The sequence below is a fragment of the Aedes aegypti genome, chromosome 3, assembly GCF_002204515.2.
Source record: "Aedes aegypti strain LVP_AGWG chromosome 3, AaegL5.0 Primary Assembly, whole genome shotgun sequence".
Lineage (NCBI taxonomy): Eukaryota > Metazoa > Arthropoda > Insecta > Diptera > Culicidae > Aedes > Aedes aegypti.
The window spans coordinates 159,487,354-159,515,087 of record NC_035109.1 but is presented as its reverse complement, the minus strand read 5'-3'; the positions used below and the strand labels follow the sequence as shown (position 1 = coordinate 159,515,087).

Sequence of the window (27,734 nt, the reverse complement as noted above, 5' to 3'; positions counted from 1 at the left end):
GGTGAATGCATTCCGATATTAGTTCTAACATCTTCAAGAGGTCTTCTACGAAATTGCAAAAAATGTTGTACGTAGCTTCTGCATCTTGTTCCGTAAACTACTATTTTGAAGGCATTAGAGCTGACGAACCGTTTTTTTTATTTAATTGCTTTAAAAAATGATTCAACTATAACTAAGTAGTCGCAGTCTCTGTAGAATTTGGGCAACATTCCATTGCAGCATAGGAGGAGTCTTCATGAACAATTTCCGAGATGGTTCTTCCAGGTTTCCCTTTAAAAGACTGTAAACATCTGGATAATACTGAAATTAAAAATACAGGATTAATTTTCATTTTTTTCTTTGGTAAACCTTTGTTGGCACCACTAACTGCTTGATTTTCTGGCGTGGGATGATACCCAAGAATAACCTCATCCAAAGGAGAACATAATTCTTCAACCGTCACTACAGCCGCTTTGAGAGGATTCACCATCACTGTTCCAAATGTCTGCTCTGGGCAACCCTCAATCACTTGACGACTTTGAAACAGAGCTTCCCTAAAAGGCGCATACTTATTCCAGAAACAGTTCGTGAAGTTGTGCGTCAAACAAAAAGCCGCCATACATTTTAAGGTGTGGATTTCCATGGATTCGTGCTTTGGTGTAGTCATTTCCGTGACGTAGAATGGTGCATCCACGTCGGGAAAAATGTTCAAGTTTACTTTGGTTAGATATTTAGCTAGCTCTTCCAGCGAAAGCTCTTTTGTGGGTGCAGTGATATCCTGGGGAGCAGCTCCAAATTTTACTGTGTATCCAGATTTTGTAACGTTGATACTGAACTGTAGACCAACGCAATCCAGAGTTAGACAAGTCGTAAGATCCGATCTGAAACAATCAAATTACAATAAAAATCGGACAGCAATTAGATAGTACTCACAGCTTTCCAATTCTTCTCATGTCCCATCCTCTAAAAGGTAGATTATAATATCTTCTCATGGCGAACCCGAAAGTCCCTAGTTTCTCCGTCCATATTGTAACAGTTCTACAATCTGGATCATATTCCTGTTTGTGTATTGACCCAGTTGTCCAGCGTCCCGGAGGATGTGCTATCTTCTTCAGTTCCATCGGATCAACTTCTTTCGGTTCACGCTCTTCGTCAGTCGATGCATCAGAAGCGCATGCTTCAATTGTTGATTTTCTACGCTTTCGTTTCTTTCTCGCTAGTTTAACTGAATTTCTAGATTGTGGACGTGGTGCTCCCGTAACGGAAAACGAGGACAATCTCCTTGAAGTCCTTGTACCACGTATATCTGTCCACGATGAATGATGATGTTTTGAGTCTCTCGAGATGACTCTAGATTTATTTCGTAGAGCCACTTCTGTATCCGCTTCTGGTTCTTCTTGCTCTATCACATCTGGAAACACAGGTTGCTCTAGCTCTCGGAGTCGATCCAGAAATTTGATAAACGTTGAAAACAATTTGTAGACTGCTTCGGAACTAAAATCATCATCAGATAAAACACTTTCTAGAATATCTTGCATCATTCCGTCGAGTTCCAGATCGCTTGGTTCCGATTGCTGTTTCTCAGCAATTATCAAAAATGGAATCTTCCGGCATGGTGGAAATAAATATGCTGGAGCATATTGCGCTTCCACAAGTTCTTCGAGCATCGATGTTACCGGTGTTTGAATTTCCGAACTAACCAATGAACCATCTAACGATGCCATGCTTTCTTTACCAGCCGGAATATCTGAGAGACTAGGAACTCTAAAAATTTGTTCATACTCTTCAATGCTCTGCCCAGCTGCTTTCATCTTTTGAAACGTTACGTTCAGCAGATCGTTGAGCTTTTCTTCGATTTTCAATCGTTGATCCCGCACGAAAAGACCTTGTATGATGGAAAACTGCTTGTGCATCTCTGCGTAGAACTTAAAGCGTTGAGGCAATCTTGGTAAGATATGATCTTTGATTAAAAAGTGTATCTTTACATCCATCGGAATATCTGTGATAGGAAAATCCGATATAATCGTAGGTTTTAACATTTGCTTCTGCTGCTTCGGAGCACTGAAGAGTTGTTTCGATTTTTCTTCCATGATGTTGTCGAAGTTCAAATGAAAATTTTGCAGTTCTTCGCTAAGAGAGCTGAATTCAGTGCTTTCTGTCCAGTCCTCCCAAAAGCAAACTACAGGGCTATGCCACCAGAAATATTGCTCCGGAAGCTTGATGTTGAGAACTATCAAGTCGATATCGCTTTCGCATGTGAATTTATTTTCAGTGAGCTTGAGATCATCCGAAAAGGTTGTATATATGAAGTCACCTCTGAGCTCTGATGGTTGAGGTAACTTCTCGAAACGTTGAATCGAGAAAATTCCTCCGTTTATAACATGCTGCCTAAGATTAATGTAATTAGTACCGACGTTTAACGAGTTTGGTCCAATTTGTTCCATTTTTCGTTCGTAATTTTGTTGTTCCTGTAGCACATATAGATCATCAATATCGACAGTAGTATTTTCAGTAATCACTGGTGGTGGAGCTTCTAGCGGTTTGACCTCTGCCTTGTCCTTTGATTTACTTTTCTTTTTCTTTTTTGTAGGTTTCTTACCGCCTAATGTTTTCGGCGCGTTTTTCGCAGAGCCAGCTATAATAAAAAAGGACAGTCTTACTTGATCATGATTCAGTAAAAATAATAAAAATATGGACTATAGGTAATAGAAGTTCAATGAACAGATTGAACGATTTAAAGAAAGAATTTTTGAGTATCATATTTTGACGTAGGACTACGTTTTTATTCTCTATGCAGGAGTGAAATTGGAATTTAAAAACCAAGAGCCTTACGTTGGCATGAAATATTTTAAACGTTTATAACTTTTTGCTGGCTTAACGATAGTCATTGATTAGCACCTCAGTCGAAAGACAAGACATCAAAGGTTCATGTCGTTTACTTACTGAATCCCACATACCTGTCCAAATAGTTTAATAACTGTATTGAAGAAGAACGTTGATTGCAAGCAAATCTATAAATAAAGGTGCAAGAGAAAGTTGGCGTAATTTGCTTTTCACTCTCCGCTTGGATCGCATCTCAGCAGGCAACAGATCGGCTTGCTCTGACCGGACGTGCTTCTCAGGCAGAGATTAATAGTGAAGCCACCCCCCTTTGTTTGTCTTGCTTCGCTCAAATCAAACTGACCGTCGGCCGACCGAGAGAAGATGCCGTTCGGAGCTAAAGCCATCACCGCTGCCGCCGCCAAGAAGAAGCAAAGGAAGCAGTCCACAGGAGAATGAGATGGTTTCGGCCGTCATCGCAGTCATAAATGAACGGAGCAGGTCCTCCCTGCAGGTGATCGAGAAATACACCGGCGGAAACTACAACTGCGATGTCGGCAAGATTATAAGATTGGCAAGAGTGAAGTGAAATCCCGGGAAACTGTGGCTGTGGCTGGCATCCGAGAAGGAGGAGGAGAAAAAGAAAGCAAAACTTCACCAAGTTTCAAAGACCGCCGGTGCCGCGATGAAGAAGACCCCGAAGAAGCTGCCACCGCAAACCTCATCGGGCGAGAAGGATTTCAACATGTGCGCCGTCAAAATGTGTACATGTTACTCGAATTCAACAATTCAAGCGGCCATTTTCAGGGCCAACAATTGTGCACTAAAAAGTTATGTGTGTAATATTTCCTAATGTGTTTACCACATACTTGCTATGATCTCTTAATTCAGTGGTCATCAAACTGCGGTACGCGGGCCGCATGAGACCATCATAAAGGTTTTGTGCGGCCCGCGAACGAATTTTGATTATTAATGTGAAGTGGCCCGCGAGTAAAAATAAAATATATAACGAGGCTTATATTCTTTTGTCTTTGTGATTATGTTTTTGTTTGATCATTGATATATAGAAAATCTTGCTGTAGGGTATTAGTAAGAGTTCATTGAATGCCGAATAGCTCGAAATAACCCGAAATCTGTCTAAGTGAGCCTCTAAAATTTTGCATATCTAGAATCACTCTTAAATTAAGGAAGCTTTGTAAGCCAAAAATTTAAAATTAGCTTCAAATGCTTTTGTTGCGACGCCACTTGAACAGGCCTAACCTGTGAACAGGTTTAGCCCAGAAGCATAAATGCAGCATGACAGCTCGCGTGTGCGATGGTAGTACAGTTAACTCTCCCTTACTTGATATTCCGTATCTAGATATCGAGTGAAAGAACAAAAGTGAATGTTGGTTTTCATGGCTAACTCGATGGTCCCTTGGATCGCAGTTGCACTGGTTTTGTGTTCTGTATCTCGATATCTCCCTAACTCGATGGTCCCTGCAATATCAAGTTGGGGAGAGTTGACTGTAGTAGCAATAATAGATAGCGTAGCGAGATAGTGAAGTAGTAGGTAAACAATTAGATAGTAAATAATCAGAGGTGATATAGATTCGTGGAGCATATCGCCATTGCGGGAAAACACAGAAATAAGATCCCAAATGAATTGAGTGAACGTTTTAGCTTAATGCAAGTGGATTGAAGTATACAAGTTAGATAGATTCGTTCTGTAGTGAGATCTCTAATCTTAGGTAAGCTTGTGAAAGACCAAGAGCGAAAATAAGGTTCAACATATGTGAATACCTAATTTGATACTTACTTAAACATTCCCTCAGCTACGGTGAATTTTCTTCCAAATACCTAGGGAATACTTGTTAAGGAAAACGGAAAAACATACCTACCTATCCGGTAAAATTGATTGTAAGTAGATGCATGTAGAGAAACCAGAAATACTTAACTGATAATCATAAATATTGTGTACATATAGATCCACGTATAGTTAGTTAGTAGGGTAGTGGTACCCATTAGAGTGGTTCAAAAAATCGGTTTTGCTCCACACCGCTCATTCGATTCTAGATCAATTTCTGAGTGTCGTCCCAAAATTTGAGCTCATTTGGATGAAAACTGAAACTGCACAAGTCCTTTAAAGTTTATATGGGAATTACTATGGGAAAAGCAAGCAATTCATTCAATTGTTCATAGTGTTTGCCCATGTGCTCTTGGGGACTGAAACTATGTTGATACTGTGAGATACATTCATCAGCTACAACTTTGCCGAAGACCGTTTTTAAATCGGACGCCCCGGTAATTAGTTATTGATTTTTGAATGAGTTGTAAAACTTTGGCTATAATTATTGGGCTGTTCTTCAGGCATCACTGGATATATGCAGTAAAACATAGTAGCCATGATTTGTGCGTGCTATCTTTCGCGCCAGGGGCAGCAATGTTGCCCGTTCAGAAGTTAAATGAGCATTGCTGAAGAATTTGTGACTGGATATAAATCAATAACTAATTACTGAGGCGTCCGATGTCAAAACGGTCTTCGACAATGTTGTAGCTGATGATTGTATCTCACAGTATCAACATGGTTCTAATCCCCAAGAGCACATGGGCAAACACTATGACCGATTGAATGGATTGGTTGTTTTTCTCATAGTAATTTCCATATAAACTTTGAAGGGCTTGTGCAGTCTCAGTTTTCATCCAAATGAGCTCAAATTTTGGGAGGACGCTCAGAATTTGATCTAGAATCGAATGAGCGGTGTGGAGCAAAAACAATTTTGTGAACCACTCTAGTACCCATATTCAACTCGGGGAAGTCAATAAGAAATTGTGGATAAGGAAATCACTTCTTGTGAGTATTAGATTAGTTAAATTTGATAATATTGAATGCAAATAAATTTCAGTTTTAAGCGTTTCTGAAAACAAGTCAGCCGCTGTCGAAAAATTTGGTTTCCCTTCGGGATCAGCTTTTAAATTTCTTTGCTTCGCTGAAACTCATCGCATAAGATTATTTATAACATTTTAGTTCCTTTGAAGCAAGATTCATTGGCATAACATTTAAGGGGGTTAGAAACAGGTGTATTTGACAGAAATCTTGTTTGAGAACATTTTGCCTACAAATTAAATAAGAGCCGGAAAAACAAGCCAATCTTCTATGAATTCTGTTATTCTTTTCTGTTCGACGGATAAATCATGTAAAAATACCGTTGGAAAGCTTGGAAACAGTAGAATTTTTCAGTATACCTAACTCAAAATAGACCAAAATGTTGCTTACATCCCTTTACGTTTATGCCCCTCATTTAAAGAAGGTATCTGAGTATTGCATGAGATTTCAGGAAGCCCAGACATATCTCCAACACTCTTTTATTTGGACTCTGATTTTGCTGATAGGACAATACTTTCTGGATTGTTTTGATCAAGATCTATAAGAGAGTCCTGAAGGATTACAAACATCATCTCCATGTTGATAAAAAGGAGTTTTGTTTTCACATTTTCAGTGAAAATTATAAAAAGTAAGAGGTTGTTTCCGAGATACGACCGCCAAGTTGACGTTGGATAACGTTAGATTCTTCTATTCCCTGGCTTGAGACCGTCACAAACTTATGAAAGATTTCTACTTATAAAAATCCAATCAATTTTCGTATTATGGACATTGTGTGTTATTATTTTGGTGGTTCGGTTACCACTTCAACACCGATAGAATCGGTCGATGGAAGAAGAAGCATGAGCGGTAACTCTTGCTCCCTAAACAAAGATTTCGGTTGAACGTTAGGTCCACGCATAATCCACTAATAAGCGGTTTCTTCCCCACCGCTTAGGCCTTAAACCTGGTTTAATCGTATGGGTAAACGTGGTTTACGGCTTAAGCGAAGGTGAAGAAATCGGCCCTAAGATTGGTTGCTTTAGTGAGTTTCGAAGCCAGTTTGAGGTTGAGGTACTTCTCCATCAACTGCGAACTCTTTGCTCAAATCGATGTTAAAGTTTCGTGTACATTAGCCTGGGACACGGTTATATGAAAAATTTAGATTCTCGCTCCAGTTCACTTTTTGGATTGCATTTAGGTCCCATAACAACTGTGCGAAATTTCAGCTCGATCGGAGAAACTATATTTTAGCGCCAGCCGTTCAAAGTTTGTATGGGATTTACTATGGGAAAACTTACTTTTACAAAGAAAAATCGCCAGAGATCGCCCATTGTCATCTATAAAAATTTTGAACAGAGATCTCGATAGGTATTTCTGCGATGAACAACATTGACAACGAAGACCGCAAAACAATTCGATGCTTGTGAAAAAAGTTATTAAGCCTAGACTATTCGGAAATTTTGCCCGATTTTGTTATTATTGTTATTCCTTTACGTGTTAATCAACGTCGCTTTGCCAATAGGAATTCATTGAATGACTTTTTTCACAAGTGTCGGATTGTTTCGCGGTCTTCGGCAATATTCTTCATCGCAAATATACCTATCGAAGTCTGTGCTCAGAATTTTTATAGAAGACAATGGGTGACGTCCGGCGATTTTTCTTGGTAAAAGTAATTTTTCCCATAGTACATCCCATACAAAATTTGAACGGTTGGCGCTAAAATATAGTTTCTCCGATCGAGCTGAAATTTTGCACAGTTGTTTTGGGATCTAAATGCACTCCAAAAAGTGGACTGGAGCGAGAATCTAAATTTTGTCCCACTCTAGTGTACCGTAAAACGGGATAACTTTGATAGTTTTTCTCGAAGAAAACTTGAATATTTATACATGCTGTTACAAAAAAATATAATTTATATTTTTAAAACAAGTACTGGCATCCTAGCTATCAATTGCAGGCGATATATTGCCAAAAGATTTATTTTGAATGGATATATAATTTTTCATATAATCGAAAGTTGGTTTTCTGTTTTGGGGTAACTTTGATAATGGAGCATGATTCAAACAAAATTGAATGAATGAAGAACATTTGTTGGGCATTGCATACCTCTAGGCGTTTAACGTTATATGGAAATTTCTGACTTAGATTACAAAAATGGTCCCAGTTTGTGAAAATGCTTTTCGCTAAGAGATTTGAGACCGTATTCAAGTTCTATGATAACTGGGCTGTCAAAGATAAGTGGCCAACTATTCAAAACTACATCAAATAGTGAACGTAGATTAGATTGTTTGTAAGTGTTTCGAAAATGCTAAAATTATGTCAGTTTTTAACGTTTTACGGTACATGTAAACTTCAAAACGTCAAAACCTTATAACAGCAAGAAAAATGTGCTTTTCTATGAAAAATAAGACATATCTCGATATTTCCCAATTTTTCAATAGTTTAGTCATGAGAATCAATAGTTTTCATTAATGGAGTAGATTCGTAGAAAGATTTCCAATCGATTGGTGCACGAATCTTGAAAATTTATCCCGGCGTTAGTAAGCTATTAAGAGTCAAAATCTAACCACTTTTCGTGACGCGAGCGATTTTTCGTTTTTCGAAATTGTACCCCAGTATGTTGCCGTAAGACGTTATCCAACGTCAAAATAAATGCTCAAATACCTTGTGGCCCACACTGCGTTTCGAAAGCACTTAGGTGATCCGCATAAGCATATAAGCTGAGGACCACTGTCTTAATTCATCTCGTAGCGTTATACAATATCTGATTTATTACGAATAATCGACAATACGGCAATTTGAGGATGTTTCCGTGGATGCTGCTGCAGTGCCGTCGGGATGCAATAACAGCATAATGCTCATCTTGTACATCCCTTGCCAAGACATCAATTTCATATAGCCTATTTCCCAGATCAGAAAGCGAAGAATACGAAAAGGAGGAGCATCATCTGCTATTTTAAGGGTATAAAGCATAAGCGGCATCCACAAATTACACAACGCTCTATGGGGAGGGGGGGAGTAGGCTCAAGCGTTACGGCTCATCGAAAAATGTGAAATTTTTCTTAAAAAATCGCTCCAGATTTGTAGATTGACTTGCGCTTCCAGAATTGGCCCTGAAAGAATCGGTGCGCCAATGCAAGATTTGTTCGATATGACTGAAGGAAATCAGCCAAAGCTGCTCGTGGAAGCGCCCATCGTCATCGCCACCGTGAACCTCATCGGACGAGGAGGATGTGCGCCTTCAAAATGTGTGTTCGTGTCACTCGAATCTCACCGTTCAATCGGTCCTTTTCAGGGCTAACAAATGTGTACAAAAGGTTTAATTGTGTAATATTTCCTAATGTGTTCACCACATACTTGCTATAATCTCTTAATTCATCTCGTAGCATTTTACAATATCTTATTTGTTACGAATAATTGATAATTGCCAAAAGGGGCCTGGTGTTTAGAGTCCACGGCTACAAAGCATAGCCATGCTGAAGGTGTCTGAGTTCGATTCCCGGTGGGTCCCGGATCTTTTCGTAATTGGAATTTCTTTGGCTTCCCTGGGCATAGAGTCTCATCGTATCTGCCACATGATATACAAATGCGAAAATGGCAACTTTGGCAAAGAAAGTTCTCAGTTGCAGAGCTGGTAGCAGTCAGACAGTAAAATAATAGTGACTTTAGTGACCAAAATGATAAAAATAGTGACCAAATAGTGACCAAAGTTTTTCAAATTTTCGAATGTCCAAAAAAATTAAAAAAAAAAACTTGATATTTTAGTTTTTTTATACAAAATAGTCAAAATCGGAAGACTTGAGATTATGAATTAAATTAAAACTGCAAGAACTGCAAAGTTCAATAACAAACCTTCTAAGACTGTCTTCGAAATTATACGTTAGCCATAGACCATGATTGATACCTGGAAAATTTTTTGATCTGGTGAAACTTATGTTGAATCTTTTTAACAGAAACGGTATCTTTGAAAACATTTTATTTTTCTCCTTTGAAGCTGGCTTAATTTTTGACATAAATCTAAAATTGCATCTTACAAGCAATCTATCAAAAATACGGCTAAGAATTGCGTAAAAAACTTAACAAAAATCTTACCAAGATTAATTAAAGATTACCTAAAGGCATTTTATTTACGTTTAAAGATTTTTCCATGAATTTATGAACAATTTTACATGAAATTTGTTGGGAATGATTGGAAAAATACACTGTAAATCTGCAGAAATCAATGCAAAATCTCGTCAGGGGCCTCATGAGAACTTTGTCATAGATCAAGGAATAACTAATAGGTAATCCATCAAAAATCAGTAACATCTCAGAAATCCGCCAATCGTACTTCAGAATTAATCTGTCTAAGATTTCAGTGAATCTCCCAAGAAATTTGTCAAATATTCATTTAGCTCAGGTTTTCATAAATAGCAATATCATCAACCATAACAACTTACTACAACTTATTTTGGTGGTTTGTAGGTTTAGTGCTTGGAGATGTTCGTTCCAAATTATTTTCCCGGTGACCATCTCAATTTTCCGGTTTTCCCGTCTTTTCCCCGGTCCAGTAACCACCCTGGAATTATTGAAAACTAATCGTATCAATTAGTCACGACTCGTACATTTTATATGTTTTACGACCCGTTTTGTATAGAAATAGTTGACCTAAGATGAAGTGATTCCTATTAATATTAGTAGGTACTCGCTTTTAAAGTCCTGGACGAGTTTCTAACAAACTCTTTGATTTTTTGTTTGTTTTTAAAATCCGTCTCTGGCTTATCTCCGGAAGGAATTTTGATGAGGATCTTTCAAATAATAGGTTAAAGATTCCTTATACAGTCACATATTATTGCAGAAAGTTAGATAGGGTCAAGATATTCGCCAAAGTTTATTAAAATATTGCGACTACAAAATTCAGCCCAAATGTTTTGCCAGCATATTCTCCAAAACCTTTCCCAGATTTTTTTTTAATATTTTCCGTTGCAAATGTCTACGACATATTCAGGAATCCTTATTTTTTTTGAATCTTAAATTTTCAAATCATACTTATTTGTCTTTATAATAATACATATCTATTTCTTGCTGTTTGTGTTTGAAAAAAAAAAACCAGCCTTAAATTTCAATACCGTTAGATCACGAAAATAGTGACTTTAGTGACCAATTTTCTGAAAAAAGTGACTTTAGTGACTTTTTGTTGGAAATAGTGACTTTTTAGTGACTAGGTCGAAAAAAGTGACCAAGTCACTAAAAAGTGACTTGCTACCAGCCCTGCAGTTGATAACTGTGGAAGTGCTCATAAGAACAAAACGTCCCAGTGAGGACGTTATGCCTAAAAGAAGAAGAATTGACATTATAAATTATAACTTGAGAAGGTTGAAATTACGACAATTGACTTTAATGCAGCAAATCACATGTTGTAGTAAACGTCATGCTGTCGTACTTTACCTATTTTACTTTGAAATCCGTAACTCTGAAAAAGCTGCCAAACCAAATTACTGATTTCCCTTAAAACCATAACTTGCTTTTCACAACAATATCTTTTAGCGAAAAATATAAAGATGATCAAAAGAAGTTATATGTTTGTGTTACACGATGCAAAAGTCTGTAGTGGGACTGATATGCGGTTACTTTTAATTAAAGGACAATTTGACTTGCTGTTTTTTCCTATTTTTTCCGAACAAATCATATTATTTCATTAGTGCAGCTGAAAAAGTAAGAGGTTGTTTTCAAGATACGACCGCCAAGTTGACGTTGGAAAATGTTAGCCTCTTCTATTTCCTGGCTTGAGACCGTCACGAACTTATGAATGATTTCAAAAGATACAAAATAATCACTTTACATGTATTCAGAAGCTTAGGTCATTATATTGAAGAATTGATTTTCCAGTGTATTAATCATTGTTAATTTGGATCAATTAATTCAAAATAACTCTTTTCCATTATTTTTGGGTTACGTAATGTTTGAATCATTCCTTAACAAAAGAAAATATATTGCATTCCGACAGCAGTGCAGCAGCGTCCTCGGAGACATTCTCAAATAGTCATTTTGTCAATTATTCATAACTTATCATATATTGTATGATGCTACGAGATGAATTATAGCAAGAATGTGGTAAACATATTAGCAAATATTACACAAATAACTCTTTAGTACACATTTGTTGGCCTTGAAAAGGGTCGATTGAACTGTGAGAATCTAGTAACACGGACACATTTTGCCAGCGAACAGGTTGAAATCCTACTCGCCCGATAAGGTTTACCATGGCGATGACGAGGGCGCTTGAACAAGCGGCTTTGGTCGATTTTCTTCAACCATCTCGTACTTGCCTTTGCTCCCCGATTCCTACAGGGCCAATTCTGGTAGCGCGTGTCCATTCAGGAATCTTAAGCGATTTCACACTCCGGACGCTGGATTTGTCGCCGCTTGATGATCAACAGCTGGCCTCTGGTAGCGAGGATCTGAGCAGGTTTGGAGGAGCTCTTACCAGCTCGAAAGCGAAAACAGAATGAAACCGAATTCAACGACTCGCCCGATCGTGTTCACAGTCCTACCGCAAAAAAAAAAAAGACTGAGGGAGGAAGCAGGGTGCGGTGCGCTTTTATAAAGGGAAGCGGAATCCAAAAATGTGCTTGGACGTGATTGGTTAGATAAGAAAGGGGTCAACGTTTTACGATTTTTCAATAGTTTGTTGCTAATAATCAATGGACCTTTGCACGAGTTCACTAATTTGACGTTTGAACGGTGCCGCATTCACTCGTTGCCATAGTCACATAAATAACACGGCACCGCTCAAACGTCACAAAATGAACTCGTGCATTGGTCCATTGGTAAACTGTTCCTTTAGTTGCGGTATCCGTTGTTTTCTTATGGAATCCTCCATTATTACCGCAGCTATTGGTACAAGTGAGAAAAGTTTAAAAAGTATTGGTGGTATTTCATCAATTTTGAAGCAATTCGAACGATGTTTTCAACTGTTTCGTGTATCAACAAGCCAATACGTCGATTGGCCGTGTCGGTTCTGTGCCTGATTTAATGAAATCAGTATAAATGGCACTACCGTAACTATTGGAACACCCCCAACTATTGGATCACTTACCCTATGAGATATTCAATAATACCTCAAAAAATGAAATCTCATAAGTTCTAATGTTCGCGTAGTAGGAGTGCGTCTAATAGCAGACCTGATTCTATTCGAATGTCAACTACACGAAAGAAGGAAAGCATACTGTGGAGCTGATGTAACAGGTAATGCTATCCCGCTTCCTCCACAAGAGAATCGAAGATATTTTTAGACATGGCTGCGTGCGTTTCAGTTTAAATGGGGATGTTGCATGTGTTGGATAAAATGAAATAAAACGATATAATACAATGAGCTGCCGGTAGGTACAATACAATTCTTGTTTTGTTCTTATGCAGAGATTTTATTAGGTGGGATCTTGCAATTTTTGTAGACGATTTTTATTTTGCGTGTATAGTACTAAATTCGGTTTTTTATACACTTAAGTGATATTAGATTTTTGTCCGAATTAATTAATTGCACAGCGTAACCAAGTCAAAGGACATGTCAAAAATTTAGAGAAAAACTTCCTCCACGAGATAAAAATGCCCATACGGTCACGTAGGATCTAAAAAAAATGGGGTGGGTAATGTCTGTTACATTACCACTGGGTTGACGTAGGACTACTATGGACACAACTTTGATCAATTCTGGGTCAGACTCTAACAATAGTGCGGTAGCTTTTTGCAGATGATAGCATGTTTAATGATTCGTAAAAATTGAGTTGAGTTCAGTTTTTAACATCTCTTCCAATGCTTTTGACGTTGGATAACGTCTTTTGGCAACATATTGAGGTACAATTCGGAAAAACGAAAAATTGAGCATGTAACGAAAAATGGTCAGGTTTTGACCGCTAATAACTCAGTCATTTATCGATAGATTTTCAATATTTATTCATGAATTGTTTGGAATTTTTCTACGCGTCGATTTAAATGGAGGACACTATGGACCGATGCACGAGTTCAGTAATTTGACGTTTGAGCGGTGCCAAGTTCATTCGTTACCATGGGGACATAAATAACACGGCACCGCTCAAACGTCAAATAGTGAACTTATAAATACGTTTCGCATAAGGACGTTTTGCATAAGGACGCTTCGCATACGGATATTTGGCATAATGGACGTTTCGCATAAAGTAGTTTCATAGAAGAACGGGTAGCATTTTAAAGAAGGCATATAATTCTGATTATGCCAAAATCCCATCATGCCAAACGCCCGTATGTGAAACGTCCTCACGCGAAACGTCTTAATGCGAAATGTCCTACCCCCCAGCCAGTCTAATTACTTGGGACTCGCTTACTTATCGCGCACATTGACACTTTTATTCTCAAGTTCACAATAGATCATAAGGCATTTTCCTTTTGAAATTTTTAGTACTCGCCTGGCCCCCCCCAAAACATGGGCTTGCCATCTAGAGCGGTTCCACAGAAAATGACGACGTTTTTTTCCCAAATTTCATTTTTATATTTTTTGATTTGGATGGAAAATCATGCTTTCTTTATGCCCAAAAATGCCTTTTTGCATCATCGGCTCGCCATTTTGACTCAAGCCTTTAATTTTCAAAAAATTATAACTTAGAAACGGTTTGTCCGATCAGTTTGGTGCCTTCCGCAAAGTTTTAGGTTATTGTTGGGACTATCTGGAAAAAAATATACACTGTAAAAAAATGTTGTAATTTTTTATATATCGAAAATAAAGCTTAAAAATCAAATTTGTGATTTTTATTTTTTTATTTTTTTTATATGTTAAAGTAGACAAAAAATGAAGTCTTTTGCACAGTGGGTCAAGATGGAGAAATCATGGACAAAAAAGTTATGATTTTTTGAAAATAGGTGAATTTTTGAAAATGGTCATAATAAACTTTTTAATAATATTTAAACTCGATTTTATGAAAGTACGCAAAATTTACAACAAAAAAGGCATGCAGAAAAATCAGGCAAACTTTTACCGTTTTAAAGATACAGCGATTTTAATACAAAATTATGGTATAATTTCCAATTTTCGGTCATTATAATATAACTTAGAAACGGTTTGTCCGATCAGTTTGGAGTCTTCCGCAAAGTTTTAGGTTGTTGTTGGGACTATCTGGAAAAAAAATATACACTGTAAAACAAATATGTTGTAATTCTTTATATATCGAAAATAAAGCTTAAAAATCAATTTTCTCAAAAATCGTATTTGTGATTTTTTTTTATTTTTTTCTATGTTAAAGAAGACAAAAAATGAAGTCTTTTGCACAGTGGGTCAAGATGGAGATATCATGGACAAAAAAGTTATGATTTTTTAAAAAGGTTGATTTTTCAATATGGTCTAAATAAACTTTTTGAATGCTTTTCGACCCGATTTTATGAAAGTACGCAAAATTTTCAACAAAAAAGATCTATGAGAAAATTTTGCTAACTGCTACCGAAACATTTGAAAAGTTTATTATGACCATTTTCAACAAATTCACCTTTTTTTTAAAATCATAACTTTTTTGTCCATGATTTATCCATCTTGACCCACTGTGCAAAAGACTTCATTTTTTGTCTACTTTAACATATAAAAAAATAAAAAAAACCACAAACACGATATTTGAGAAAAATGATTTTTAAGCTTTATTTTCGATGTATAAAAAATTACAACATTTTTTTTACAGTGTATATTTTTTTCCAGATAGTCCCAACAACAACCTAAAACTTTGCGGAAGACACCAAACTGATCGGACAAACCGTTTCTAAGTTACATTATAATGACCGAAAATTGAAAATTATATCACAATTTTGTATTAAAATCGCTGTATCTTTAAAACGGTAAAAGTTAGCCTGATTTTTCTTCATACCTTTGTTGTTGTAAATTTTGCGTACTTTCATAAAATTGAGTTGAAAAATATTTAAAAAGTTTATTATGACCATTTTCAAAAATTCACCTATTTTCAAAAAATCATAACTTTTTTGTCCATGATTTCTCCATCTTGACCCACTGTGCAAAAGACTTCATTTTTTGTCTACTTTAACATATAAAAAAATAAAAAAAATCAAAAATACGATTTTTGAGAAAATTGATTTTTAAGCTTTATATTCGATGTATAAAAAATTACAACATTTTTTTTTACAGTGTATATTTTTTTCCAGATAGTCCTGACAATAACCTTAAACTTTGCGGAAGACACCAAACTGATCGGACAATTCGTTTCTAAGTTATAATTTTTTGAAAATTATTTAGGATTTTTTTCTTAGGCCCTTCTCAAAAGTAAGGCTAGAGTCAAAATGGCGAGCCGATGATGTAAAAAGGCATTTTTGGGCATAAAGAAAGCATGTGCAAAATTTCATCCAAATCAAAAAATACAAAAGTAAACCGACATTCGAATTCAAATGGAACCGCTCTCTAGTCACCCTAGAACCGTATTTCTGGTTACCTTTTTCGTTGTTTCGTTTTGATTTTGCGCTCCGTTCCACAGCGTTCCGTTTCACTTTACTCCGTTCCATGGGCTAGATGACGTTTGAACCATTTTTTAATCTGAACGATGTGCAAATTAGCGGGGTACACATTAAAAAGTGTTCAGATTCAATGTGGTCTTACCAACGGGGGTACCCGGTACTGCCATACTGTTTCCATTTTGCCCTTTCCCGATATCAAAATTCATTGAAGCATGTTTTAGAATTAGCAGAACTGGCTTGATCCTGGGAGGGAGGCACAGATACTACACACGAAATATTGATCAACACTTTTCCAAATTGCAAGATAACTTCCGCTCACCAACGACAATCAAGGCAGGCTTGAGAAAAATCGCTAGTTTGTTTTTTGATGTGTACCTGCGATCTTTCTGGACAAACTTGGAAAAAGGGCTATAGTTTTATGTGCATTTAATTTTGATTGGGAAAGAGTAAAAAGATGCGTGTTTCAGTACTTTATATTCGATCAAATTAAAAGGTGCTATCGTGGCATTGCTCTTGGGTGTGCAGGAATTGATTTTCAACCGATTGTTATCAACTTTGTTGAAATGCAAAAATATGTTTTGATCAATTACGCGCTTTTTTCATGTTTGTCCATTCTTTAAGATCTGGGCTCACACTGACAGTTCGTGACAGCAGAGTCTCGGCTCACTATGACGTACATAAATTTTGTATCGGTTTCTCCCTCTCAGGCTTGATCCATTTGTAGTGATATTGTTAATTATAAAACCAAAGTCTCTTAATATTTTTATATACGTATACGTTTTTCGCGAACTTTTAAATGTTTCATATTCAAATTTATGTGTAATTCATAAATTTGTCTCCGAGACGTCGGGAACCGATATGAACTGCTGGTAAGTAGACGACAGTAAAGCAGTTGCAATCAAATGCGACAGCAAAACTGTGAACATTGAACGTATAGTAAGATAGTGGCGGATTCGTACAAAATACAACATTGAACCGTGTAAAGTCGTAGATGTCGCAATTTTTTTTTTGTAATGTTATATTGACACCAATTTTCTGAAGTTTTTAGATTGAAAAGATAATAAGACCATGTTACTATTTGTTTATGTAGAACAAACGTGAAACCTTGTTCATACTGAAGATTGTATTGGACACGCTTTTAATTCTTCTATAAGTGTTTATAATTTGACCTATTTTGTATTTATATATATATTTATTTTTCTTACGCAACATTTAAGTAAGAGACAATCACTACAAATATCATAAGAATCGATTGAGATTTGGAAAAATCATGGCCATTTGTTGTTTTTTGACGTAAAATATATAAATTTGGTCAAACATTTATTGCATGGAAATAAATAACTCGCGCTTAGTATCATACAGGCGTATCTGCATTGATCGATTTCTCTTCGTCGATTTTCTTTTTAGGTTAGTACATAAAAATCAAACCGTTTTCGTCACATTTTGCGATGCAGCATAAAGAAGGATGATGACTACTTTCTACTGAATCGAAAAAAGCAGTTGAAAATAGTCATCCAGCCGAGTAATCAGCCAAAGAGAAAATCGATGAAGAGAAATCGATCACTGCAGTTACGCCCTTATGATACTGAACGCGAGATAAGGATTCTTTGATTTTTTATGTAAGGGCGTTATCATAAGGATGCCTTGAGGTGTATTAGTTACTACATAATTGCTTTGAATCAATTTTTAGCTCATAGTGTGGCAAAAGTTCGAATCAGCGGGGCTTTTGACACATAAATGCTCGCAGAGAAATTTACAAATTACCCCAAATTCACATATTATCTTCAAGTAAAGAAATTTGCCTGATCGTGAAAAACAGTCACCAACATTTCACATCTTTACTTAGTTTTGCGAAAAACTGCTTTTTTGGGCTTTGGGAAATTTTTGATGAAATATAAGTGTGTATTTATCTGTAAACATAAGTTTATGGCTGGTATAAAGTATGTCGGTCGTAAAAGTGTCTGTATTTTGTGTTTCGGCCAGCGAACTTTTACTCCACCGGTGGGGCAAAAGTTTGTTTAAGAAATTATAGCAAATATGTTGAAGGTTCACTTTATGGTATTTATTGCTTTTCAATTGCTATTGTTTTTAGGAAAATTTTGAATAGACCACCAAGTCCGAACTTTTGCCCTACCTTACTCTGCTTAGATATTAATAAATCCAAAATACCTTCCATCCTGCTTTCTTCAAACAACTGTTATAGGGGATGAACACAAATTATGTCACGCTAAATTTCAACTTTTTTATGAAAATACCTCTGTATGAAAATGCGCCACTATTATCGGTTCACAAATATTATCGATACAAGTTAAGTTATCTAAATCCTTTTTTTTTTATATTTCTTTATTAGTATCATTCCAAACATTACATTCATTTCTTATATCTAGGTGTTCTGTGTTATTTGACAACACTATCATCCTAATTTGGTAAAACAAATTTAAGATTTAATTAACATTTTGTTAACAACATATTACATTTCATTTGCCGTAGCAGTTCAGTTTTTTTACAGGTGAGTTGATTTCACCTGCTTATAAGAGAAAAAAAAACGTTTTTAATATACTTAACCTAACTTAACCTAAACATATAACGCATTAATCGTGGCAATAGAAGATTGTAACGATTTTTGCCTGAAATTATTAATGATTGTATTTGACATTTGTTCCAATGTTTCAACATTGGATATTCTATGTAACTCATTGGTACTATACCAGGGAGGAAGCCTCAGAATCATTTTCAAAATTTTATTTTGAATTCTCTGCAGAGCTTTCTTCCTGGTATTACAACAGCTAGTCCATATTGGTACAGCATACAACATGGCTGGCCTGAAAATTTGTTTGAATATCAACAGCTTGTTCTTAAGACAAAGTTTTGATTTTCTATTAATAAGGGGATAAAGACATTTTACATATTTATTACATTTGGCTTGAATGCCCTCAATGTGATTTTTGAAAGTTAAATTCTTATCTAGCATGAGCCCTAGATACTTAACTTCATCTGACCAATTTATTGGAACCCCTCTCATCGTGACAACATGTCTACTTGAAGGTTTCAAATAAAGAGCTTTTGGTTTATGTGGGAATATTATTAGTTGAGTTTTGGAAGCATTAGGAGAAATCTTCCATTTTTGCAAGTATGAAGAAAAAATATCCAAACTTTTTTGCAATCGACTACAGATGACACGCAGGCTTCGTCCTTTGGCGGAGAGGCCTGTGTCATCCGCAAACAAAGATTTTTGACATCCCTGAGGTAGCTCAGGTAAGTCAGATGTGAAAATATTGTATAATATTGGTCCCAAAATGCTGCCTTGAGGAACACCAGCTCTTACAGGAAGTCTTTCAGATCTGGAGTTTTGATAATTAACCTGAAGTGTACGATTTGACAGATAACTTTGAATTATTCTAACAATGTATGTTGGAAAATTAAAGTTTTTTAATTTTACAATCAAACCTTCATGCCAAACACTGTCGAATGCTTTTTCTATGTCTAGAAGAGCAAGACCAGTAGAATAGCCTTCAGATTTGTTGGAACGGATCAAATTTGTTACACGTAAAAGTTGATGAGTGGTCGAATGTCCATGGCGGAATCCGAACTGTTCATTGGCAAAAATTGAATATTCGTTGATGTGGGCCATCATTCTGTTCAAAATAACCTTTTCAAAAAGTTTACTGATGGAGGAAAGCAAACTGATTGGACGATAGCTAGAAGCTTCTGCAGGATTTTTGTCTGGTTTTAAAATTGGAACAACCTTAGCATTTTTCCATTTGTCAGGAAAATATGCTAATTGAAAACATTTGTTAAATATATCAACTAAGAATGATAAGCTACTTTCTGGAAGTTTCTTGATGAGGATGTAGAAAATTCCATCATCGCCAGGAGCTTTCATGTTTTTGAATTTTTTAATAATAGTTCTCACTTCTTCCAAATCAGTCTCCCAGGCATTTTCGAAAACGTTCTCTTCATTGAGAATATTTTCGAACTCCTGAGTAACTTCATTTTCAATTGGACTAGTAAGTCCTAAATTAAAATTGTGCGCACTTTCAAACTGCATAGCAAGTTTTTGAGCTTTTTCGCAATTAGTTAGTAATAATTTGTTTTCCTCTTTCAATGCCGGTATTGGCTTCTGAGGTTTTTTCAAGATTTTCGATAATTTCCAAAAGGGCTTAGAGCCAGGGTCCAATTGAGAAATTTTATTTTCAAAATTTTTGTTTCTTAATTGAGCAAAACGTTTCTTGATTTCTTTCTGCAAATCCTGCCATATAATTTTCATAACAGGATCGCGAGTGCGTTGAAATTGCCTTCTCCTCACGTTTTTAAGACGGATCAAGAGTTTAAGATCATCGTCTATAATCACGGATTCAAATTTTACTTCACATTTTGGAATTGCAATGCTCCGAGCTTCAACAATGGAATTTGTTAAAGTTTCAAGAGCATTGTCAATATCAAGTTTAGTTTCTAAAGAAATGTTAACATCAAGATTGGAGTCAACATACGTTTTATATATATTCCAGTCGGCTCGTAAATAATTGAAAGTGGAGCTGATAGGATTGAGAATCGCTTCTTGGGATATTTGAAATGTAACAGGGACATGATCAGAATTAAAATCAGCATGAGTAATCATTTGGCTACAAAGATGACTAGAGTCGGTTAAGACCAAATCAATCGTAGATGGATTTCTAGAAGAGGAAAAACATGTGGGGCTATCAGGGTATTGAACTGAGAAATATCCTGAAGAGCACTCATCAAATAAAATTCTGCCGTTGGTATTACTTTGAGAATTATTCCATGACCGATGTTTGGCATTAAAGTCACCAATGACAAAAAATTTTGACTTATTGCGAGTCAATTTACGCAAGTCAGTTTGGAGCAAATTAACTTGCTGCCCAGAGCATTGAAAAGGCAAATAGGCAGCTATGAAAGTATATTTACCAAACTGTGTTTCAACAGAAACACCTAAAGTTTCAAAAACTTTAGTTTCAAATGATGAAAACAGTTGATGTTTTATACGCCTATGAATGATGATTGCAACTCCCCACATGCCCCATCAAGTCGATCATTACGATAAACAAAAAAGTTAGGATCTCTTTTGAGCTTAGATCCAGGTTTTAAATACGTTTCGGTAATAACTGCTATATGCACGTTATTAACCGTAAGAAAATTAAACAGCTCGTCCTCTTTACCATTCAGAGAACGAGCATTCCAATTTAAAATATTTAAATTATTATTTGGATCCATTAGAAAAACGTAATCCAATAACAATTTGATTTGTAAATTTTACACCTACTTGGACTGCTTCAGTCATAGTGGTGGCTTTGAACATTGCATCAATCATTAGATTCAATTGTTCAGTTAGAAAATTAAAATCAGAGGCAGACATATCATCTGATGATTTCCCATTGGAATTTTCGGTAGACGAATAAGCGGAGTTACCTGTGGCGGTAGGGTTTTTTCCATTTGATTTGAAACAAGTAGAATGGGTACCCATGGATCGAACAGGGGAGGAGTTCGAATTTCCTGCTACGATATCGGCAAAGGATTTACCGTGGGTAGATACATTCGAAATAGAAAGATTCGAACGGCTACCCGACGGAATAAAATTAGTTTGTGAATGAGCATGATTATGATCTTCCTGATGGGTATGATTCATGATCAAGCGATCGTTAACTGAAAAATGAGCATTGTTCGATACTCTACCAGGCAAATTCCGGAAACGACCGTTATCGTAACGGATATTATCTTTCATCTGCTTGGCACGAGCCTCAATGACCTTTTTTCGTGAAGGACAATTCCAAAAATTGGACTTATGGTTAGCCCCGCAATTACAACATATGAATTTGGTGGTATCTTCCTTCACTGGACATACGTCTTTGGCGTGAGAAGAACCTCCGCAAATCATGCATTTAGCATCCATGCGACAATTTTTTGTACCATGTCCCCACTTTTGGCACTGACGGCACTGAGTGGGGTTCTGGTAATTTCCTCCAGGTTTCTGGAAATGTTCCCATGTCACACGGACATCAAACAAAAGTTTTGCTTTTTCTAAAGCTTTAATATTATTTAGTTCTTTTTTGTTAAAGTGAACTAAATAAAATTCTTGAGAAAGCCCTTTCCGAACAATGCCAGATTGGGTTCTCTTTTTCATAATGATTACTTGGACTGGGGAAAATCCAAGTAAATCATTTATTCCATTTTTGATCTCTTCAGGTGATTTATAGTCACTTGAGAGACCTTTCAAGACAACTTTGAACAAACGTTCAGTTTTGTCGTCATAAGTAAAAAATTTGTGCTTCTTCTCTTCAAGATGTTTGAGAAGAAGCTCACGATCTTTAAGAGTTTCCGGCAAAACGCGACAGTCTCCTTTCTTTGCGATTTGGAAGGAAACCTTGATTCCCCTAATGGAGTTCAAGATCTCCTGCCTAAATCCCCCAAATTCGGAACAACTGACCACGATAGGCGGCACTCTTTGCTTCCTCACTTGAATCAAAGAGCCTGGGCTAGAGGCTGCTTCGATTTGGTGTTCGGAAAATTTGTCTAGAGCATCGAACTGATTGCTCATTTCGATACAATTATTCATTTCACCCTTGGAAGAAAGTTCGCATTCCGGGGAAACGTCCTTTCTTCCATTCTTGCCACGTGTAGTGACAGTTTTAAAACCCACTTTTTTGGAAGGAAGTAGTGAATTCAGAGATTCACCCTTCCTTTTGTTAGTTGTTGATACCATGTTTAATTAATAAACGAAAGAAGACGTGACCTTCGAAAGGTTTTATTCCCAAGACGGTGTCCAAGAAGGATTACCACCGCTAGCTTTCGCCAACGGGTCCAACGAAAAATCGAAGGCACGGGTCCAAACAAGGATCGTAAAGGGATCAATAGTAGAAAAAATAGTACTGAAAAGTACTGTTTTAGTAGCACTGAAAAGTACCGTTTTTAATTTTAGCACTGAAAAGTACTGTTTTTGTAGCACTGAAAAGTACTGTTTTATTGCTTTAGGTAGTTTTTAAGAAAACTTCCAAGAGCAGAGAGAATTCGTGTACGGACAGCACGAAGGTACGATGCGCACTGATATCTAAATCCTTAACTACTTCTATCTCTCATGAGAAGGGGCCGTGGCCCCCCTCAAGTCTGATGGCTATTTACGCCCATGTAGGTACCATAGATAGTGTTGAAAATTTTCCAAGATTTGATTTGACTATTCCAGTTGGTCGCTTAGTTGAATCCACATACACCTTGGGAGCATTGCATTTGAGCCATACCAAGGAATAAAATAAGGTTAGTTTTAGATCTTTATAACGACAATCGCTTGCTCAAACTTGCTATTCCCTATAATTGGATGTTACTGTTATGTGCCCAGAACAGAACCATCCTTTTCCGGTATTAGATGATATGTATATACATTACGAATATAGAAACTCTGTCGATGATGCCAATGACGATGGTCGAAAAACCCCTCCCCTTTCATTCCGTTGGAAGTTGAACCTGCTGGAGATTTCGTTGACAATTGGCCAAATGAGGATATTGATAGCCATCAGTAGCATTGTCTCAAAGAGATGCTATTTTGCTTTTTTTTAGCCTCACAAGGACAAAGTGTTAGTTGTGGTTCTACCACTTATCGCAAAAGAAGTCGCTCTTGAAAACTTTCATGTCAAGCCAGAATATGTATTTTTCGTGAATGAATATGGTTTTAATCAGCATTGTTTCTATTCTTTCTTCTTTTAACGAAATTAAAACCATGATGCAAGATAATAAAAATTATAATTGAAACTGGTAAGTTTCAATTTCGTCGTATTTAACTAATCGGACTATTATGCGGGTATTTTCAATATGGAACGCACATGGTTGGGTATATTTTCACATATTGTCCATACAAAGATTCAATTTTAATCATGATTTTGGAAAGTTCACTAAAAATAAACACCATTAACGGAGCTAACTAAAATAAAATAAATAAATGCAGCTAAAATTAATAAAATTCATTTGGGACTATTATGCGAGTATAGGCAGAAAATATTACGAGACAGGAAGGGTTTGAAAATACATGAAAAAAAAAACATGTGTTTTATGAACAGCCCTCTAATAGACGATGTCTTCTTTTTCCATTAAAAGATATAAACAAGTTTCTGACCAATCAAAAAAATATGAAAATTTTATGTTCAAATTCGAATGGCTACTTTATAGCCATTGTTTCTCTGTATATCCACTAGACTGGCCCAGCCTAGTATGGGAGAAAATAAAAGTTGTATAATTCCACGAGGCACCATCCAGGATTATTCCTTAGAGCTAGAAGAAGACTTCCTGAAAGTTTCAGCTCATTTGGTCGTTCCATGAGCTGGCGCATTTGAATAAAAGTTTCTATGGGATTTCCAGCTCAATCATATGGGAAGCAGCACATTATCTACTGTTTTGTTCAGGAAAATCGTTGATCGCGTTCAGTTGCACCCAGAATGTCAAAAACACTACTTGATACCATAACGAACAATATTGCAGAAGGTTGTATCATGACTAAAATTGATAAAGTTGGTGTTTTAACTAATTGAAGTAGGTTTGCTAATCTCATGCTATACTGCTTTGTATTTCTTCAACATAGCCACTAAGCGCATCATAGCCATCTATGACGCTGGGCGAGCTGCTGCATAAGGTGCATGCATATGTGTGATTGTACGGGAGACTGATCTAAGCCTAACTTTCAATAACTGAAATGTCAATGAAAACCAACTTAAATCCAGATACAACCTTCTGCAATTATGGTCATTAGGGTATCGACAAGTGTATTTGTCATTCTGGGATCAATCAATCGCGATCAACTAGTATACGGAACGAAACAATGAAATTGGGTCAATTCTCTATATATTTGAAACGAATATCTCATACAAACTTCAAATTGAATGCGCCAGCTGGTGGTGCAACCAATCGAGTTGAAACTTTGTGAGAGCTTTTTTCTTACCATAAGGCACATATCTAGGGGGTGCCCCGTTGAGTTTTACAACATTTTTGTTTTAGGGCCAGTCTAATATCCACGTTCTGTAATTCCTAGGACAATTAAAAACATTTCTTACCTTTAGCAGCCTCCAACTCTTCGAGTTCTTTCTTCTTTTGCTCCACTTCATAGTGCTCCCTGGCCGATTTCATTTCTTGCAGCTTTTGCGCTCTTAATAAGTTCCTGTCGGCCCATTCCATTTCCTGCGAAGCAATCAGGTCCGGAATGGGTTCCGAAATCGGACACCTAAACGACGGATCCAAATCGGAAAAGTGATCAAACTGAGTCCACATTCCCCGCATAGAGCAATTCTTCAGATCAAACGATGGCGGTTTTTGAAATTTGATTGAAAGAGATTTCATTTCGATTACTTTCACCAAATAGTTGCTGAGGGAATAATGTGCACATTTATTGGAATGATTGGATGTAACAAAAAATGGACGTTCTTACTATTCTGGGGGAAGTGGGACGTGTTGAAAACTCCACAAATAGAAGTTGATGATATCCGACGTGAACATAAACTCGGCCCTTATTGGATCTATTGGGCTGGAGAGTTATTTCTCTTTGTGAGCTCGGCTTTTTCCCATCAATTTATTACCCATACTCACATCATATCACGCCATATATTTCCACCAACTCGCATCGTTATTTCATCCAGCACCTGAGCTATTTTAACGCGTATTTCATCCCGTACCTTGACAACTTCTTTCTGGGAGAAGCTTTTCAGGGCCGAATCTTCGATAAGAGCAAGAATGTGGAGCGCATTACGAATTCCTGGAAGGAGTGACGACCCAACGTCTTTATTTTCGTCAAACAGACATTGCCAAGTTTTGTTGGGATCAGTGTCGTCTTGAGTCAGCCAGGTCCGTTCGTTCACGTCTAGCGTCCAGCTGACGAAATTTTTCTTTTGCTGTTCCAGCTCATAATTCCACTGGTAGAGAAAGTCTCGCAAATCGGCAGGATTGGCGGGGTCAGGAATTTTTTTGCATGAAAGGTAATGGTCCCATTCTTGACTTTTGCTCACTTGGCGGTATGTTTCTGCAGCGGTTTTTTCAAGCTCTGAAAAGATTCGAAATTTTCATTGCATGAAGGAACAGACGTTGCTACTAATACTTCTAAAGAATTTGTTCGTTTCAACCAAAACGACGCGCCGCTGATTATACTCTTTGAGTTCTAGGTTATTTTTCTCCACCAGCGCCACCTGTTCGGCATTCCATTTCGTTTCTGCCTCTTGTTGAAGAATCGCGCTGAAATAAATGGAAGTGGTAATTTAGGTAATTGCAGGGCCAAAACCCGCCATTCTATTTTGCTACCCACAGTTGTTCTTCTGGAGAGATCTTTGGCGCTTTCTTCTTTTTCTGATGAATGAATGATTGAAAAAAAAAAAAACATGAACAGTGGAAATTTCAATTCAACGTAAGATATATCTTACCTTTGCTTGTTTTTTATTCATTTTTGTTGAATGTGGTCGGAAATTTTCTATGGACGTTTCAAGATGTTAAATTCTTTGCGAAAGTTTACAGCTAAGAAAGGCCTACTTTGTATGATTTTCAGAATTTAAGGAAACTAAGGTCGGTGCACGGCATAAAAATTAACAAGGCAGGCTCTTTACTGATGTAAATATCAAGTTTGATTGTAAAAATGTGACGTCACCCCTATCGTACCATATACCTTCCGGACCACTAGATTTTTTGGTCCATATATTGCGGGGAAATTTAAAAATTTGGATCCCTTCGCGGAAATAACGCGCAGCGAGCAATCCCCGCATAGAGCAAACGAGCCTCAGTAAGCAGTGCAGTTTTTTTCTCAGTAAGTAAACATAATGATGGGGCAGTCACTGAGAATTTTTCTTGTAGACTTGTGATTTCATTTCAATTTTGATTTCAAGACCATTGAAACCTGATCCCTAATTCCCCTCCATTATAAGGATACTGACTGCTACCTTTGTAACGTTAATCAATTTGTGAATGCGTCAAAAATATGTTCTCAGTAGTTCCTCTCAAGGAAAGACTATGGAAGGCAAGCAGCATACATAAATATTCTATGTTGCCTTAATTGGTTAATAAGTCACTGTCGATCCACACATTGGTTTACTGATCTGGTTTCTGGTCATCTGGCCAATTTGAATTGTATTGAACGGTTTGTTTTTCATATCTCTTATCAGAGGTATAGGGGGAGATCCCCCAGTACTGGACACTTAAGCCACTAAATTCATAATTTGAAAAATATTGATTTTATGGGCTCGTGTTACCCATTTATGATAATTATTATCATTTTCATTGTGCATTTTGATGATGTATTTTAGTACCAAATTGATCGATCTTGAAAGGTGGCACCCAATACCGGACACGATCTGGAAATGCCTCGAATTCTGCAAATTTGACATCATTGATTGTGTACACTATAGCAATAGGTTATTATTACCAATTCAATGCATTTGCATCAGTTACAAGAATTATTTGAGTTTTTCTTAGTTTGCAAGATGCCTATGAAAAACCTCTTCCATATATGATGAAAAATGGCGCATTTTACGATGTTGTTCTGAATGTTTATTCTTCTTAATTTTATTGCAAGTTTGATACCGTGATCGACGGAACACATGAAAAATGAAAGTATTTTGAGACACTGACGCAATAATTACAAAGATAACATATAACAAATCAA

At 36.7% G+C, this 27,734-nt stretch overlaps 1 protein-coding gene across 1 annotated transcript; it reads right to left on the bottom strand.

The window, feature by feature from the left end:
• Positions 1-121: 121 nt before the first annotated feature.
• Positions 122-26,606, bottom strand: LOC5566741. Its single transcript, XM_021854365.1, has 9 exons — positions 26,503-26,606; positions 26,388-26,428; positions 26,184-26,317; positions 25,679-26,129; positions 25,521-25,616; positions 25,150-25,457; positions 913-2,614; positions 368-860; positions 122-300 (listed from the first exon to the last, which is right to left on the bottom strand). The coding sequence occupies exons 1-9, from the start codon at positions 26,521-26,523 to the stop codon at positions 163-165; spliced, it is 3,384 nt and encodes a 1,127-aa protein (XP_021710057.1). The 5' UTR covers positions 26,524-26,606; the 3' UTR covers positions 122-162.
• Between the last annotated feature and the right edge of the window lie 1,128 nt (positions 26,607-27,734).

Excerpts from the sequence above, each read along its gene's own strand:
- LOC5566741 (XM_021854365.1), bottom strand. The coding sequence starts at position 26,523 with ATGAATAAAAAACAAGCAAAG. Across the intron at positions 26,429-26,502 it reads TGAATAAAAAACAAGCAAAG|AAAAAGAAGAAAGCGCCAAA; the intron begins GTAAGATATATC and ends TTCATTCATCAG. Across the intron at positions 26,318-26,387 it reads ATCTCTCCAGAAGAACAACT|CGCGATTCTTCAACAAGAGG; the intron begins GTGGGTAGCAAA and ends CATTTATTTCAG.